Genomic DNA, 17,781 nt, shown 5'->3' on the forward strand with positions numbered 1-17,781 from the left:
TCCATCCATCCATCCATCCATCCATCCATCCATCCATCCATCCATCCATGCATTCATTCATCCATCCACCCATCCACCCACTCACCCATCCATAAACATTTACTGAGTGTCTACCATGATCCAGGCGCTGTACTAGGCACTGATGATGGAGCAGTGAATGCCACAAACAAAAATCCCTGCCCTCATGGAGTGTTCATTTATTCTAATTGGGAGAGACAGATGGTAAACAATAGGTATAATAAATGCATCACATAGTGTGCAAAATTGTCATAAGTGCTATGCAGAAGAAAAAAGATTCAGGTCGGAGTGGTAGGGAGGGCTTGCAGTTTTAAACAGGGTGATCGAAGACTTCAGGGAGAAGGCGCCCCTGGAGCCCTTACCTGTGGAGGCGAGGGGCCCCACCAGGGAGAGGGAAGCGTGAGAATCAAGGCCCCGGGGCTGACCAAAGGGGCCAAGGCAGGCAGGTTACAGACAATGGACCTTTACAAATCAGGTGGGCCTTAGGGCCCAAGTCAAAACTTTGGCTTCTAATGTAAGTAAAATAGACTGACTTTGGAGAGATGGTTTGTTGGTTGGTTTGTTTGTTTTAAATTAGTTATTTTTATTGAGATACCATCCGCTGTTTTTGAATATATAACCATGTAACCCAATGATGTTTAGTGTATTCACACAATTGTGCAACTGTTACCACTAATTCCAGAGCATTCTCATCGCCCCCAAAATGGGATATATGGCAACAAAATGCAATATGTGGCAGCTATTTTTATTTCTTGTTACAGAATTGGTTTATAGTTTCTTCAGAAGAATAGCCCAAGAAGTTTGGACTGAGTTTTGTAAAAAGAAATGAGAATAGCTCCCGCATATGGCATTTCACTGTGCCCCGGGCACTGTGGTAAGCAGTAAGTGCCCAATTTCCTGCTGCAGCAGCCCTGCAAAGGTGTCTCAGGATCCTCATTTTATAGATGGGGAAATAGAGGCTCTCTCAGTGAGGCGAGGTGGCATGCCCAGGGTCACACAGCTGATATGTGACCGAACTTATGGTTTTCATTGTTAAGCTATATGACCTAATAGGTAACAAAGAAATAAGGCAGCCGGGACCCTGAAAGCACACTGGACCACAGCCACACCAGGGGCTCAAACCGGACCTCTTGATTGGCAGCAGCCTGCCCCGAGCTCAGAAAGGCAGGGCCCTGGGCAGTGTGTACCCGAGAGAAAGTCCTTCGTGGCTCTGGGGAACTGCGGCTAGATGGGGCCGGGGGCTTTTGTCCAGACTGCTTCCGATAGCATGTACCACAGGGTCTCCTGGGACGCCTGGCACCGCCCTGTGCCCAGCAGTGAGGAGTGGCTCAGAAACCCGCCCCTTATCTTCTCCCTCCCCTCTAAGCCAAGCAGCCCGGCCCTGCATTATTCAGGGAGTTTTTCTTTTCTCCTGGCAAAGAAGGTGACTTGTGGTCTCTCTCAAACAACCAAACCGAAATCTGGTCCAATCCGGTCCAATCCGGTCCAGTCGCCTGGGCAGTAAAATCCCAGGAACCACCACAGAGTGTAAGGCGAGTCTGACTTCGTGGGGAAGGGCGTGGCCTCCAGGGGACTTTGGCTGTTTGTTTTGTTTTCCTTTCTTTTTTTTCCTTTTTAATGAGTGTCCCTTTCCTGGGGGTATAAAACTCTGTGAGCTGGAACTTCGATTGGTGGCATTCCTTCGCCTCCACGCCCCGCCCCCCACCCCATTTCACAGGGGAGACGACTGAGGCACGGGGAGAGGAGGTAACCCGCCCGTGGTCTCATTCAGCGTTCCTGGGCCCCAGCAGGGGTCGCAGGCACCCAGGATGACAGTCACGTGCAAAACGGGGTCTCCCCCTTTGTGGAGTTTACATTTCAGCACCGGAACCAGGCAGTAAATATGTATACCACCCCAATAAAAGGTGGTGACAGGTGCTGTGAAGGAAAATAAACCAGGATAAAAAGGTGGAGAGCAATGGCGAGGCCGCTTCTGGTGGAGGGGTGGGTAAGAGGGAGTAATCGGGCCTCCTGGAAGGGCGACAGGGAGTAACCCGGCCACCACCTGGATCGGAAGGTTGTTTCAGGCAGAGGGAAGTACATGGCAAAGGCCCGGAGGTGTCATTCTGCTTCATGTTGTGGGGGCATTCTGAGAACGCCTGTCCAGCGAGCCACCAGGAGTGCTTCGGAGAGGCCAGGAATTTCTGCTCCTGGTCATTCATGATCCACTTCTTCCTCTTGAGTGTTTATCGAGTGCCTGCGAGGTGCTCATCATTGCGTTGGGTGTTCTCTGCTGCCTCCACCGGCCAGTCTTACGTGATTGCAACTCACGGGTGCTGGGGTTGGGGGTAGTTGCTCCTAGATTGTGACTCTGACTCAGGGACACAAGTCAGTGCTGGCCACTCTCCTTGCAGGTGGCCCTGTCTACATTTGCCGTCTACGTCACCATCGACAAGAACCACATCCTGGATGCCCAGAAAGCCTTTGTGTCCTTGGCCTTGTTCAACATCCTCCGTTTTCCCCTGAATATTCTCCCCATGGTCATCAGCAGCATCGTGCAGGTACAGACGAGGCTGGAGTTGGGGTGTCTCTGGGGAAACAAAGCACAAGAGCACGGCAGCCCCCTTTGAGGCAGTTCCCTCTGTATTACCCGTCACACTGTGCCTGGGGGGCTTGGCAGGGCATGGATCTCTGGGACCCACTGATCTAGCTGCAAATATATTTGCCTCAAAGAAAGAAATATATGTTTCGTCTTGACAAGAAACTCAACACTTGAGTACGTGCAATAGAAGTTAAATGCACCCAGGCTTTCCTGGGCTCTGTCCGATTCTCAATGAAATATTTTATCTGATTATATTCCCATCTGCTCTGTTCTGCTTTACTCTATCCCCTACCCTGTTTTTTTTCTTTTTTCCAAAAATGCATCTTTTGACCCTTTATGAAATTGATTTCACAATCCACTAATAAGCCTTGACCCACCGTTTAAAAAACCCAACCTGGACCCCCTAGAATGCCTAAAATCCGTGCAGTGACTCTGTAAGGAGAGGAAGCTGTCTGCTGTGTCACATTTTTATCCAATTTGAAGTTCCTGCCCATACTTCATGCCCTTCTCCCTAGCATCACACCCGTTCGTGTCGAAAACCTCATTTTTTAGCCACACAGACGAATCAGCCTGTAAGATTCAGTTGTACAGCTGTGGTTGTAGGCTTTATTTAAAAAAAAATGGACAAACAAATAAAACCCCTTTTTATTAGGAAACATTTCAGATGTACACAGAAGTGGAGACAAGTATGACGGTGAACTCTGTGCATCCATCACCCAGATTCGACATTTCGCCACACTCCCTGCATCTGATCTTTTTTCTAAATTCCTCCCTTCATTCCTTTTTTTTTTCCTTTGCTGAAGAATTTCAAAGCAAATCCCAGAAGTCTCGATATGTTACCCATAAGTACTGAAGCATGTGTTTCTTCTTACATAATTATAACAGCATTACCATACCTGACAGAATTAGTAGTAATTTCTTAAAAATAATATCCAGTCCATGTTAAAATTTTCTGGATAATCTCAGAAATCTCTGTACAGTTGGGCCTTTTAAATCAGGACGCTGTGGTTTTATTTATTTATTTTTATTGAAACATAATGGTCGTGTGACATTGTATAAGTTTAAGAGGTGCCGCCAGTCGATTTGATCACCACTGCAGTGTTAGTTAACACCCCTGTCATGTCACGTAATTATCGTTTCCCGTGTGGTGGTGGGAACCATTAAGATCTCGTCTCTTAGCAGCTGGGAAGGTATAATCCAGTATTGTTGACTCTGATCGCTGGGCTGTGCATTCGATCTCTGGGACCCACTGATCTAGCTGCAAGCTTATGCCCTTAAACGAGACCATTGCCTTTGGTTATTACGTTTCTTAAGTCCCTTTGCATCTAGGACAGTCCCTGTGTTCTCTTTTTTAATACCAGATGTTGGCTTTTAAAGGAAAACAAACAAGAACCAAAACCAATTTTGCTTTTTATTCTAAGGCAGACGCTCCTTGTCAGCAACTCAGAGCCTTCAGAGATGAGGGAGGGTGTGGGCCCCTGTGCACCCAGAGGAAACCACTGAAAGTTAGTCCCCGGTCTGTTTTGCAAAAAATGCTTTTAAAAATAACCGCACCCTGTAATTGATTTCTGCGTAGGCGAGCGTCTCCCTCAAACGCCTCAGGATCTTTCTGTCCCATGAGGAGCTGGATCCGGACAGCATCGAGCGACGGTCCATCAAAGACGGTGTGTGGACGCGTTAGTCCCTCTGAGCCGGGTTGGCCCCCCACCACTGGCCTTGGGTTTGGCTCTGCCCAGCAGCTTATCTGCAAGGCCTCGGGGAGCAGGATCCCTGCAGAGTGTGGTGGACTCTCAGGCCTTATCTTGCACCTCCCAGGAGGTGCTTTCTTGCTGAGAGGCAGCTTCTGGGCGATGCCTCTTCTGAACCCGTGGGCCCCGACCTTGATTCCATTCTGGCAGATGGATATTATGTTTCTTAAGGCAGAACAAGGACGTTGGAGGCCGACCAACCTCCCGCATCTACTAGCTGTGTGTACTTGGGCAGGTCACGTCACTGCGCTGAGCCTCAGTTTTCCCATCGGGATAATGGGAATGAAGGTGTCTTTCTTTGGCAAGGGGTTATGTACATTCATTTATTTTATAGCTTATTAATCTTCCCTTTCCCAGTCAATGCCCGGACCAGGGATCTCATCCCTGGCTGTATCTCCACGCACTTAATGATAAATATTAATAGCACCGACAGCAGCGACCACCTTCACGTCACTGTCACTCCCACCATGCACGTATTGTTCTAAGGACATCGATGTGGTAATCCATCCACTGCTCCCTGTCGCACACAGTGCGGGGCGGTAGAAACCCCCATTTTACAGATGCAGAAACCGGCCTCAGGAACTGGCCCAAGATTGCACAGCTAACAGGAAGTAGAGTCAGGATCCATAGCCAGAGCCAGTCAGTACAACTGGTGCTCTTACCTGCTGAGATTTATTGAGCACCTACTGTGTGCCGAGCTCTGTTCTAAGGACTCTCTGTGTGCGCCTCATTTAGTCCTCATCACAGCCCCATGAGGACGATCCCATTGTCATCGGTCGTATTTTACACATGAGGAAAGTGGGGCACAGAGAAGTTAAGTAACTTGCCCACAGGTATCCAGCTAGGAAGTGCCAGTGTAGGGATTCGGACCCACACAGTCTGGCTCCAGACCCCAATAAGTAGTCAGAGGAATGACTGCGTGTATGCATTGGTTATAATGTGCGAGACGTGCCTGTCACCTAGTAGGCTTCCAGATGTCTTCAGGGGTGTGTAACACACCCAGCACAGTGCCTGCTAAACAGGGAGTGGTGGCAGTGCCCCTTTCTCTAAATCAAGCAATTTCAGGCATTTTCGACTCAGCCCTCTGGGGCTGATTCCTCGGCCTCGGCACAGCTCATGGTCAGGAGCATTGTCCTTTGCCCTGCGGCGGTTATAGGATGTCGATTACAGGACACTGAGCAGCATCCCTGGCCTCTATCCACTAGATGCCAGTAGCCCCTACCTCAGTTTTGACAACTGAAAATGTGTCTGGGCATCGTGTCTCGTGGGGAGCAAAGTCGCCCCCAGTTGAGAACCACTGCTCAGTAGATGCTGTAATCTGCCTCCTGACTCCCCTGGCCTGTGGTCATCCAGTTACTGCTATCCCAAGAACCATAGTACCCCCTCCCCCACACAAAGGACTGTGGAACGATACCGTCGACTCCAGGGCTGAGATTTGGGGTAACCAGTGAAGGTTTTGAGCTACCAACATCGTTACAGCTCACTGCAGGTGTCAAGTTGGAAAACCCTGGGCCTTCTGGTACTGTCCAGGCCTCAGCCTCCTCACCCCCTTTCTGCCTCGATGGCAGTCTCCTAGGCGTTTTTGATTTTCTGAGATGTTTATTTATCCACACTCTCCAGGCATCAGACGGGGCCACCTTGGCAGCTCCTGGCCAAGTCTCATGGTTCACTAGCTTGTCTGACTCAGGTGGCTTTTCTTAAATTCCTTAAATAGCACCTTTCAGTTTCTCCCCTGTTCTGTTTCAGGGAGGCTGGGCATGAGGGCGAGGGGAAGGTTAAGTTAGGTTAACCAGTAACTTCCTCTCGCCACAGGTTTTTGTTTCTTCGATGTGTGGGAGAATTTCTCTCTTCATTTGATAACTGAAAAACGCCTCCATCTTATCTCTAGATGGTTTTCAGGAGCTCATAATTAGAGTCAAAAATTGTTTTTGTTTTTAAAGAGAGGGGCAGAGCAGAAGGACAGTGAGGGGAGGGAAAGTAAATGAGGACAGGTGTCAGACAGAGCCTTGATGCCCACAATGCAAGCTTTGTCTTAAACACTCCCCTCCCCCATGCACGACACTCACTTCCTGTTCCATAGCCTGCTTTTTCACAGTTGATTAAGACTGCCCTTTTAGAAAGATAGACCTATTGTGATATGACAGGGCGGCATGGCTGGGGGGAGGGGGGGAGAGAGAGAGAAAAGATGCAGGGAGAAGAGTTAGGAGGCAGCCCTGAAATCCAGGAATTGTGTGGGGGGTGGTGCTTCTGCTTTGAACAGGAAGGAAGGATTCTGGGGGTGCGGTGAGGGCCAAGGGCCAGCCCAACCTGATGGCGAAAACCTCAGTTTGAGGGCGCTGCTTTGCCAATCAGAACCTCCCAAGATGGGGTGATGGAGGCCCTGGAGCCCCAAGGAACCCAATGGGTCCCCCCCGCCTCTGGGAGATGAGCATCCACATGGCACAACCTCCCATGGAACTTGGCCCAGGTGGAGCCCCCGTGCAGTTTCCTTCTGCTTTTTGGGTCCGAGGTCACCTCTAGAAGTGTTGGCTGGCGATTCTTCTTTAGAAACCTCGATTGATGTAACCAGATAGTGCCAGTGCAAGTGTCTAGCATCTGGGCTTGAACTGTTTGATTTGGGGGAAAAAAATGTCAGAGCCTCCTGCTTACACTCAATCCCGTGACTTCATCTATGCCTGACGTGTTGTATCTGGTGCTTTCCAGGTGGGGGTACAAACAGCATCACCGTGAAAAACGCCACCTTCACCTGGGCCAGGAACGACCCTCCCACGCTGAATGGGTAAGTCAGGACACGGAGAGAGCCGTGGGGCTCTGGTCCAACGTGGGTTCAAATTCCAGCTCTGCTCCAGCTCAGTGACTGCGAATAAGCCGCTTTGCCTTTCTGAGCCCCAATGTCTCCATCTTGAGGAATGGGTCCAGTCATACTTGCTTGGGCTGTGGTGAGGAGCAGACTAGAGTGTGCCTGGCATAGAAGGGTCCCTTGGATTGCAAGTGACAGAAAGCTTGCACAGATAGGCTTAGGCAACAGAAGGAAATTTTTGGCTCACATAACCAAGAAGGGCCACTTTTAGGTACAGCGTGCGTGATCCAGGGATTTAGTGCCATTAGGACTCTCTCCATCCTGTCTTTGTTCAATGCCTCTCCCCTCATTATGGTAAATGGTCCCCACCAACGCCAGGTGTGCCTCCTCCCTCAGCAGGAGACTTGCCTGCGTCTGATTGGCCGAGATTGGGTCATGTGCCCCTCTCTGAGCCAATCACTGTGCCAGGAGAGACCAAGCACACTGATTGGCCAGGCTGAGTCTGCGGCTATGATGCTGCAGGTGGCTGGCAGGCAGGCTTGAGTCTTGTCGGAAAGAATTCTTGTGTGCCGGCTTTGCTCTCAGGATGGAATCATTCTCCGTCCTCTCCAGGGTCCCCCTGCTGCCTGGCTCACCTGTTCTCACCATCTGCCCACAAATCACATGGTATCCAGGAAATTGACCTGGTTGCCTGGGCAACTTGTCAAGTGCCTCGTATTTCTTTCTGACCGGAGGCCTTGCTCAGTGGCTTTTAGCCCAAAACACAGGGCCAGAAGGGGCTTTCTTAGGGGCCCATTTCTCCCCATCCCCCTGAACAAAGACTCCCTTCCTGGGTAGCCAGATTACTGCTGTGTGCTGTCTGAGGGGAAGGGCGGGGTCACACACCCTCCAGAAGAAAGGATCTGTATAACATCTTGAACATTCACAGTGGAACCGTGTGTTCAGGAAGTTCCTCCCTATGTCAACTCCACTCCCGCCTGCTTCAATTTTAGCTTTTCTCTCCCGTTCTGCTCCGCAACGAAATAACCTATATCTGCCCCAATCCTTTCCTCCATCCTTCCACCGTCAAAGGCTTTCCTGTTCCAGTCACGCTCCCTTCCCTTGACTCTCAAAATCTTTTTCATCTCACCTCTCCTCTCCGCCTCTAAAAATATTTCAGTCTCACCTGGATGATCATAGGACCTGCCTCCCTGGGCCCCAGAATCCATCCCCCTCACTGCACAGAAACAAAAGGATAATCATTGCGACCATCCAGCAGGTTCCCAAGAATTAAACCGTCAGTGGCAGCAAAATCTAACAGCATTTCCACTAATATGTTGAAAATCATAATAGCAGCCAACCCAGCGAGAGAGACCCCGGACGTGCCTACCTTTCACTGGGTGGGTGGAATCACAGCTATGACTTTGCCGTTGTCAGTGGGAACAGCGAGTCAGCCAGTCTTACTGGCAGAACATCAAGCTTACTTTATTGTACTTTGCTTAACCAATATTTGTCAAAGGGCAGTTTCAGTAGAGACGTGTTTCTGAAACTCACATTCATCCATGTCAGGTCTCCCTTCAAACCTTTCATGGCTCTCGGCTGCAAAGCACGAGAGTGTTAGCACATCAGACTCTCAGGTCCTCCCAGGCCTGGCTGCCACCCATCCACCTCTTCAGGACTGGCCTTCCCTCCCCCTGTCTCATCCTGTGTCACTGACATGTCGATCCTTGATCACACCGGTTACTTCACAGCCTCGGGCCTTTCTGAAAGCTGTTCCCAGGTTTCCGTGTTGGCGCATGCTCACCCTTCCCTCAGAGTTCATTCTGAGGTGTCCTCTCCCCCAGGGCACCTGCGTTGCACCCCCAGGCAAAGTTAATACCCCTCCGTCGTGCTGATGGCTCAGGTCGCTCCCACGGCCTCCATTTTTAAGATGCATTGACATCCCAGCACCTGTCCCCTGCCTCACACAAGGAGACCCCCTGGGACTGTTCCCTGAACTGTGCTCAGCAGTGGGAGTGGCGGGAGGAAGTCCAGACCTTAGAGGCTCGTGACAGCCGTGGCTGAGGCAAGGTGTGTTGTGTCATTTCAGCATCACCTTCTCCATTCCGGAAGGTTCCTTGGTGGCCGTGGTGGGCCAGGTGGGCTGTGGAAAATCATCTCTGCTCTCAGCGCTCTTGGCCGAGATGGACAAGGTGGAGGGGCACGTGACTATCAAGGTAGCGTGGGGACTGGGCGATGGGGAGGCTGTGCGGAGCTGATGGCCCGAGAGGGTCAGGTGTGATGCTGTTTTTTGTTTTGTTTTGTTTTTGACGGTACCTGTGCATGAAGCGAGTGGCGAAGTCACCCTCTTCTGCTCTCTCTTTCTTTCTCTCTCATTCTTTCTGCTCTTCTCCGTGCCATCCTAGAGGCAAGATTTTGGTGTCATTTATTTTATGCTCTATCCCAGAATTTAGAATAGTGCCTGGCACATAGTAGGCAGTCAATAAATATTGAGTAAATACACCGAAGGGCCCCTGGTCCGCTCGCTGTCCCTCATTCCCTCCCCATCTCCGCCCCACAGTGTGCATCTCGTGGTCTCTCTCCACGAGTCTTTCTGGTTTGTTCTCTGTCTCTGTGGAACTCTGTGTGTCTCTTTTTGTAAAAGTAACAAAATTTTTGATTTATGTCATTGGAATGTGATCTTAGAGAATTCTTTTTAAGGGAACTGTTTAAATGCTGAGTGTTCATTGAATTCTTAATATGGGGCTAAAAGAAGGCTGTGGTTTTATTGCTTTTAAAAACACAGAGTACTTTGAACTAAGCTGGATTGTTCCTCTAAAGAGAGTTTAAGAGGCTGCTTTAGTGAACAGATGAGTCCTTTGGAAATCAAGAGCGGTGGTTTGCATTTAGCTCATTTTCTGTGAACTTCCTTTTTCTGATGTAGGAATACTTCCCTTGAAGTTTCGTTGACACCAGCATTTCCTGGAGCGTGGTCTGCAGCTAACTCATCTTGCGGGATGTTTTGGGAGTAGAGTCCGGGCTCAAACAAGCTTGGGAAATACTGCATACTCTGATTCTCTCCCTCTTGGAGGCTTAAAATAAACATTAATGAAATAAAGGCCCTGAGAAGTCCTGCAAGGAGAAAAAGGCTATTTAACTTCAGTCAACCCAGGGTGGCCCAGACATACTCACCTGCACCTCTTTGTTGTCTGTGCAACAACTATCTACATCCCTAGAATTACTGACTCTTGGAATCTGCTTTTGGGGATGCTGGTTTATGCCATTTTTTTTTTTTTATTTCAGAGCAGAGTCCTTTCTTTGTTGGTTATATGACGCCTTACAACTTAGTATGCATTAGTAGAAAGTGTGCATTACAGTAGTTGGATCCAAGCTAATGACATCTATCTATTGTTTTAAGAAATGTTCTGTCATTACTTTCAAGTCCATGTTAAAAAGTAAGATTAAGGGGCAACGGTGAGCTAGGTCGATGGGAAGAAATTACAGATCACAGCAGGATTCACATTGCATCGTTTCATTGACCCTGGTTTCCCAGAGCTGACATTTGGGGCTGGATAATTCTCCGTCGTAGGGCCGTCCTGTGCACTGTAGGATGTTTAGCAGCGTGCCTGGCCTCTCCCCACTGGATCCTAGTAGCAGCCTGGATCTAGACAACTAAAAGTGTCTCTAGACATTGTCAGATGTCCCCTGGAGGGCAAAACTGCCCCCAGTGGAGAACCACGGTTTTAAAGTGAAAAGCCTTTACATACAGAAGTCACAGATCTGGAATTCGAGGGCGCACTGAGTATTTGGTCCGACGAGGTCGCGGATTTCTCTGCGACTGGTCATTTTGCTTCAATGCCTCACTCTCTTCTCAGGCCCTTCTTGCCACCTCACATCACGTGGCCATAAAAACAGAACAGCTTTTGAAATGGACGATTTGGATACGGAAGTCCTTGCTTAAATTTCCTCAAGAAATTTTTTCCTGATGTCCCTAACTAGGTCTTTCTTTTTAAAGGACTTTTTAAAAGTCTCCTATGTTTTTTTTCTCCTAGCATTTACCATAAATGTAATCAAATGATTTTTTTTTTTTTTTTTATCTTGTCAGGAAATTCCCTCTCTTGGGAGGCAGAAGTTTAGTTCAGTTATAGGCATTAAGCGAACAGTTACTAAATATATAACTGTATTCTCATCCATGAGGACTTCAACTCTCGAACTCCTGATGTTGGTCAGTAGTTGACCTAGTGTGGGTTCTGATCGCAGCGGTAGCGTCCATTGTCCTTTGTGACTCAGTTTCCCTCTTGTTGGAACAGTAGGTGTGATGACAGTCTCTCGTGAAGTAGGGCTGTTCTAGTGTGAGGGCGAGCCAGCTGCTGTCCTGCTAAGTCTGTCCATCTTGCTTTCATCTTGTTTGCCATCAAGGGCTCCGTGGCCTACGTCCCCCAGCAAGCCTGGATTCAGAATGACTCTCTCCGAGAAAACATCCTTTTTGGACGCCAGCTACAAGAACGGTATTATAAGGCTGTGATAGAAGCCTGTGCCCTCCTCCCAGATCTGGAAATCCTGCCTAGCGGCGACCGGACAGAGATTGGTGAGAAGGTCAGTACGGCTTCAGCATGGTCCCTGTATCAGTTGCTGCGTGACAAACAACCACAAAAAAAAATCTCAGCGGTTTATGATGCTAAACACTTATTCACCTATTTATGGGTGTGCGAGTCAACTGTGATTGGCTGACCCATACTGGGCTCATCTGGGTGGCTCTGCTCCATGTTGCAGGCCAGCTGAGCTTGGCTTGTTTGGCCCAGGTCTGCCCCATGTGGCTTCTCACTGGGGCATAGGCTGAGGGGGCAGCAGCTCCCCAGGGAAAAATGTGACAGTAGAAGCCCAAGAGAACAAGAAATGATGTGATGTCGCTTAAAGCACACTGTCCTTTCTTTCCCCCGACAAAGCAGATCACTTGGTTGAGCCCAAAGACGAGGGACCAGGAAGCACACTCTGCTTTTGTAGTCATGCGGCTGCAAAATCCTGTGACAAAGGCCACTATACAGGGTGGAGGGGTGTCAGGGATTCACATGTCCACAGTCTCTTTTGAAACAGTGACAATAACAACACAACAGCTAACACTTTCGAGCATTTACTATGGGCCGGGTGCTCTGCTGCACATTTTATATGTATTTTGTCCTCACAGCAAGCTCATGAGATGGGAGGTACCGTTCTTCCCATCACGGTTGAGGAAAAGGAGGTACGGAGAGGAGACTTAGGGGCTTTGCCCAAGCACCTTCCCACCACGGGCCTTTGCACGTTTTCCCCTCTGCCTGGTGGGCTTGGTCTGGCGCCCCCTGGCGGTCATCTGACACCCACTCAGGAAGTGCAGATGTTCCCCAGCAGCACCAAAGAGCTTCCCTGTTTTCAGTTACAAGCCAGTGGCTTCACTGGCTTTCTTGGTGAATGATTTCTTTTGCGGGAAATTTGCTGCTCCTTGGAAAGAAAAAAAAGTTATTAACAGGGCTCTTTGGGTTTACAAGTAGCATAGAGTGAGGGCTGACGGAGGGGTTGAGACAGACAGCCTGGTTCCCCCTCGGTCCTTTGTCTCTGCTTTTCTGCACGTTGTTGTTTTTTTTTTAAGTGTCTGTATCTGCCACTCAGTGACTCCTCACTCTCCCTGTCTGATCCCAGCACCAAAATTTAGAGGGAGAGAATATGATTGGCTTAGCTGGGATGTAGTGTCTGCCCCTGGGCCATAAGGCTGTGGCCAGAGGGACCATCCGAAACACCCCAGCTGCCAGGACCGCATTGTGGTGCGTGGGAAGGACGGGCACATCTCAGGAGAGGGTGCCAGTGAACCCAGTGCGTGTCCACTTGGATTCCCCAGCCAGACGTGGAAACAGCATTGGGTTATCGTCGAAGGAGGGCCAGGGCTGCTGCTGCGTGGGCCACGTAGTGCCCTGGGGTGAACGGGAAAACGGTGCTAGTGAGTGGGGCTCGATTCCAGCACCCCCAGGGTACAGCCTCCTGGACTGTATGTGACTTCGCCAGTGAGCGACAGATCCAGAATAAGCTTGCAAAACTGTTAGCTGTGGATGGGAACGACAATAATAACATCATCACGACATCCTCGGGTGCCTTCCATCAGACTCAAAGACCCGGAGCCTTTCCTGTAGCCAGCATCATTCAGCACCACCAGCCGCCCTTCGTCCAAGACCCACTCTGTCCTGGGCTGTCAGCTTTTCTCTTATGCTAATTTTACACTTGAGGCTAAACCTCACGCTGGGACTTGAACTCACATTCCTGCAGGTGCAATCTCATGTTCTTCCCTCTTCGTAAAGAGGAGGCGGCAGGTGCAGCCCTGTGGGGCCTCCAGCCTGGGTCTGCGTCCTGAGCCAGTCGCCCTCTCCGCATGTCTCGGGGCTCCCCAGGAAACCCACCCTCTGCCGCGTGTCTCCCCAGGGCGTGAACCTGTCTGGGGGCCAGAAGCAGCGTGTGAGCCTGGCCCGGGCCGTGTACTGTGACTCCGACATCTACCTCTTCGATGACCCCCTCTCGGCAGTGGATGCCCACGTGGGAAGACACATATTTGAGAATGTGATCGGCCCCAAGGGGATGCTGAAGAACAAGGTACCTACATGAGGCATGGGGCTCTCTCGAGCTTCGCTTAAGTTGGAACGTGTCCCCTCTGGGAATCCTTGACTTCCCAGGTTTTTTTTGTTTTGTTTTTTTTTACTTAAGAACACATTTCCGGGCGGTCCCTTGGAAGCCCTCCCGGGCCAGCCTTTTCGATCTTGTCATCATTCAGGAAAGTCCTTGGCACTGACTTGAAGTCATTGCTTCCAGTTGGCCAAAAAAGGCCCTTCTTCCTGACTTAATAATGGGGGTGGCTTCACAGAGGGGAATCCCACCCCACGAATCCCCCGTGACTGAGCAGGCACCTCTCCCTTTCCTGCCGAGGTGTCCATGGGCCGGGGGACAGAGGTTTGGAGCATGAAAACGGCCACAACACCTTGACCCAACAGGAAATGTTTCTTGGTCCTCTTTTATTATTTTTACTTTTTATGGAAATTATGGGGTGCTGGTGAGGAGTGCTGGTTCTTTCTGTTTTTCCTGATTAAAGAGTAACACATGCTCATGGGAAAAATATAGGGCATTCAGGCAAAACATGAAAAACAAAAGCAATTACAAATCAGCCCATTGCTTAGAGGTTTTCGTATTTCTTTCAAGTCTTTTTGCCGTGTGTATAAACTTTTTAAATAGGCTTATCACGTCATGCATTTACATAGTAAGCATCATGCCATTTAACCCATTGTAAACATCCTATACACACCGCAAAAATTCTCTATAGACGTAATTTTTAAATATGAAAAAATCTGGTATCAAACTGATAGATGCCCGCGGTAACTAAATCAAAGAGTATGAAAGTTTATGTAAAGTGAAAAAAAATGGCCCTAGCTCCTCCCTTGAGAGCAGGGGCACCTGGTCCTTTAAGAAAAAGTTTGTCAATGCATGTAAACAGTTTGATGGGTGTCTTCACAAACTTTCAGATCGTTAGGTAAAATATATATACAAGCACAAAATCTATAGATTTTCGGGGGGTGGGGATGGGAGTAGTGGTTACTTAAGACCTTAAACCATTTCGTGTAAATTATTTCGCATCAGTGCCGTGCTTTCATTCATCCGCACGAGCCTGGTTACCTTCCTCCCTCTCCTCCTCCAGATCTTTGTTCGAAAATAGCCTTTCATCCATCACCCTTGTTAAAACTGCACGCGCCCACCCTCGGTGTCCCTCCCGCTCGCTTCTGTGCCATGCATAGGTCGCCATTCAGCCTGATGTCTCGCCCCCAGCCCTGGAATCTGGAGCAGGGAACTTTGGGTCCTTCCCTGATGCCGCATGCTCCCCAGAGCTCCTGGCCTCGGGGGGTTGACGGGACGCACCCACAGCTTGGGGCATTTCTGCCGTGCTTTTCCCTGGCGACAGGCGCTCCTTCGCCGAGGCGGCGGGGGATTCCCTCTCCCACGCGCGGGCACTGACTCGCTGGGTCTCCGCTTTGCCCGCAGACGCGGCTGCTGGTCACCCACGGCATCAGCTACCTGCCGCAGGTGGATGTCATCATCGTCATGAGTGGCGGCAAGATCTCGGAGATGGGCTCCTACCAGGAGCTGCTGGCCCGGGACGGGGCCTTCGCTGAGTTCCTGCGCACGTACGCCAGCGCCGAGCAGGAGCAGGCCGAGCACGAGGACGGTAGGCGGAGCCCGCAGGGTCCCCGTCCCCCTACCCCACCCCAAAGTTCCCACCTGCCAAGGGGTGGCTAGTCAGGGCCCGGGCTGTGCCAGGCGCCCTCAGGAACCATCTGGAAGGGCCGTCTCCTCGCTCCAGGGCTGAATTGAGAGAGGGGTCCCTGTCCTGTGGCTTTGGGCCTCCTGAGCTTCAGGGTCCTCCTGACAAAAACAGGGACAGTGATAATTAGTCCTCCTGGCTTCCAGGAGGCTGTGGGAAGCCGGTAACATGTGGTGTAATCGAGCCGTGAGGTTCGTGAGGCCAGGTGGTGGAGCAGGCAGGCTGAGGGTGGGCAGGACCTGGGTTCAAATTCCAGCTGCTGCTCTGACCAGCTGTGACCTCAGAGCCCCTCTGAGCCTCAGTTTCCTCACTGATAAAGCAGAGTCACAACAAAGTCAGCCTCCTGGCACGCCGTGTAGATTGGATGTGCTACCTTACACAGAGCCCGACACAAAGTATTCGGTAAATGCCAGCTGCCGCCACTAAACCCCCAGCGAAAAGTTGCCTCTCTCTCTCGCCCCCCGCCCTTGGTACCTGCCAGCTCAAGGCAGAGCTGCCCACTTCCCAGCCAGAGCCCAAGCTCCCCTCCCAGACCAGGATTCTGAGAGCGGGGCCAGTCTTGGAGGCTCCCTTTGGGTTCTGGGCTGGGACCGCACCCCATCTTTATTTGAAGCAGGCAGGGCGAGACTTCTAAGAATCGTTTTCTCTCTTGTCAGTTGGCTTAAAGTTCAGAGGATTGGTTTGCAGCCTTTCCAGGTTGCCCGGTGTTTCGTCAGCCAGATTGGCATCTCAGACGGTCCTCCGCTCACTTCCCCGCTTGGGGCTGTGACCTGTGTTAACACGGGGAGTTCATCGGATGCCTTTTCGGCTTCGGTTTCAGCTGTTGCTAAAAAGAGCAGAGCTGCACAGAGGTCACCTGTCCTCCCCTGATCTCCCCCTTCCAGGAGCTAATTACAGACTTCTCGAGCCTCTGCGGTGTATTTGTCACATACTTGGGCCCCAAACAGGTCTCAGATAGACCGTGTTCGAGGGTGAGGCCACAGAGCTTCCCTGTTGAACCACTCTCCTGGGCAGAGTGGTCACCGAAACGTCCGTGATGGGAAGGCACACAGCCGAGACAGCGATGGTTACCGAGTGCTTGCTGGAGCTTCTGTTCTCTGCAGGGGCCATCTTGCTGACCCCCCTAAAGGCCTGTGAGGGAGGTAGAATGATTACTCCCAGTTCTCTGTCGAGGAAACAGGCTTAAGGAAACTTGTCCCTTCTATGCCAGGGGCAGGTAGGTCCCCTCATCCGTGCGAAAGGGACCAATTACTAAGAAAGCTACTTACTATTCATTGATTTCATCATTCAACAGGTGTTCATTGAGCACCTACTATGTGCTAAGTGCTGGTATTATTTTCCTCGGGCTGCTGTAACAAAGCCCCACAAACTGCATGGCTTAAACAACAGAACCGTCTTATCTCAGAGTTCTGGAGGCTAGAAATCTGAGATCAGGATGGAGCAGGGTCGGCTTCTGCTGGCCCTGAGGGAGAATCTGGTCCATCCACGCCACTCCTCTCGCTTTGGGGGTTTGCTGGAAATCTCTGGCATTCCTTGGCTTGTAGAAGCATCATCCTGATATCTGCCTTCATGTTCACATGCTGTTCTCCCGTGTGTCCATTTCTAAACCTTCCTCCCCCTTTTTTTTTTTATAATGATGCCAGTTATATAGGATTAGGGCCCTAATGGTCTCGTCTTCTCTGGTCGTATCTGCAAAGGCCCTGTCTCCGAATACAGTCCCGTTCTGAGGTACTGGGGGGTCGGGACCTCATATGAATTGGGAGACGGGGCTACAATTCAGCTCATAAGAGTACTGTTCTCGGTTTTGGCAATGTATAGACAAAGCCCTGTCCTCAGGGAGCTTAGAAATCTCGTGGGAGAGAAAGGCAATAAGCAAATCAGCAAATACAGATGGCTTCATATAGCATTAAGTGCTATGAATGAAAAAAACGCAACATAATGCGCTGGGGAGTGATCGGGGCGGCGGCTCAGGCAGGGTGTCAGAGACGCCCTCGGGGGCGGGGGCACTGGCATGGAACGGGGCCAGCGGGAGGAGCAGTGTCTGACTCGGAACAGCAAGTGCAAGGGCCTCAGGCATGAGCTCGGTTTATTGAAGGAACAAAAAGAAGAGGCCCGCGTGGCCAGACCATGGTGGGCAAGGGGTGGGGGTGGGAGATGAGGCCGGCTTAGAGTTCGCTGCACGGGTCCTCGTGGTTTTTAAGAAGCGCCCTGTAGAGATAAAATTCACATTCGGTACAGTTCTCCCAGGGAAAGCGTACGATCCAGTGATTTTTTGTATATTCAGAGTCGCACCCCCAGCACTCACTGTCAATTTCAGAACGTTTTCATCACCCGCCAAGGAAACTTCATA

General features: G+C 50.5%; 1 protein-coding gene across 1 annotated transcript in view; it reads left to right on the forward strand.

Moving 5' to 3' along the window:
* The window catches only part of ABCC1 (ATP binding cassette subfamily C member 1), an 87,075-nt gene that overhangs the window by 45,865 nt on the left and 23,429 nt on the right, over positions 1–17,781 (forward strand). Inside the window, exons 13-19 of the mRNA XM_025046100.1 lie at positions 2,412–2,558; positions 4,176–4,263; positions 7,051–7,126; positions 9,216–9,342; positions 11,525–11,701; positions 13,550–13,717; positions 15,152–15,335. Of these exons, the coding sequence (XP_024901868.1) occupies positions 2,412–2,558; positions 4,176–4,263; positions 7,051–7,126; positions 9,216–9,342; positions 11,525–11,701; positions 13,550–13,717; positions 15,152–15,335 (967 nt within the window). The remainder of the gene's footprint in view (positions 1–2,411; positions 2,559–4,175; positions 4,264–7,050; positions 7,127–9,215; positions 9,343–11,524; positions 11,702–13,549; positions 13,718–15,151; positions 15,336–17,781) is intronic.

This window comes from Pteropus alecto, unplaced genomic scaffold (genome assembly GCF_000325575.1).
Source record: "Pteropus alecto unplaced genomic scaffold, ASM32557v1 scaffold34, whole genome shotgun sequence".
Taxonomy (NCBI): Eukaryota; Metazoa; Chordata; class Mammalia; order Chiroptera; family Pteropodidae; genus Pteropus; species Pteropus alecto.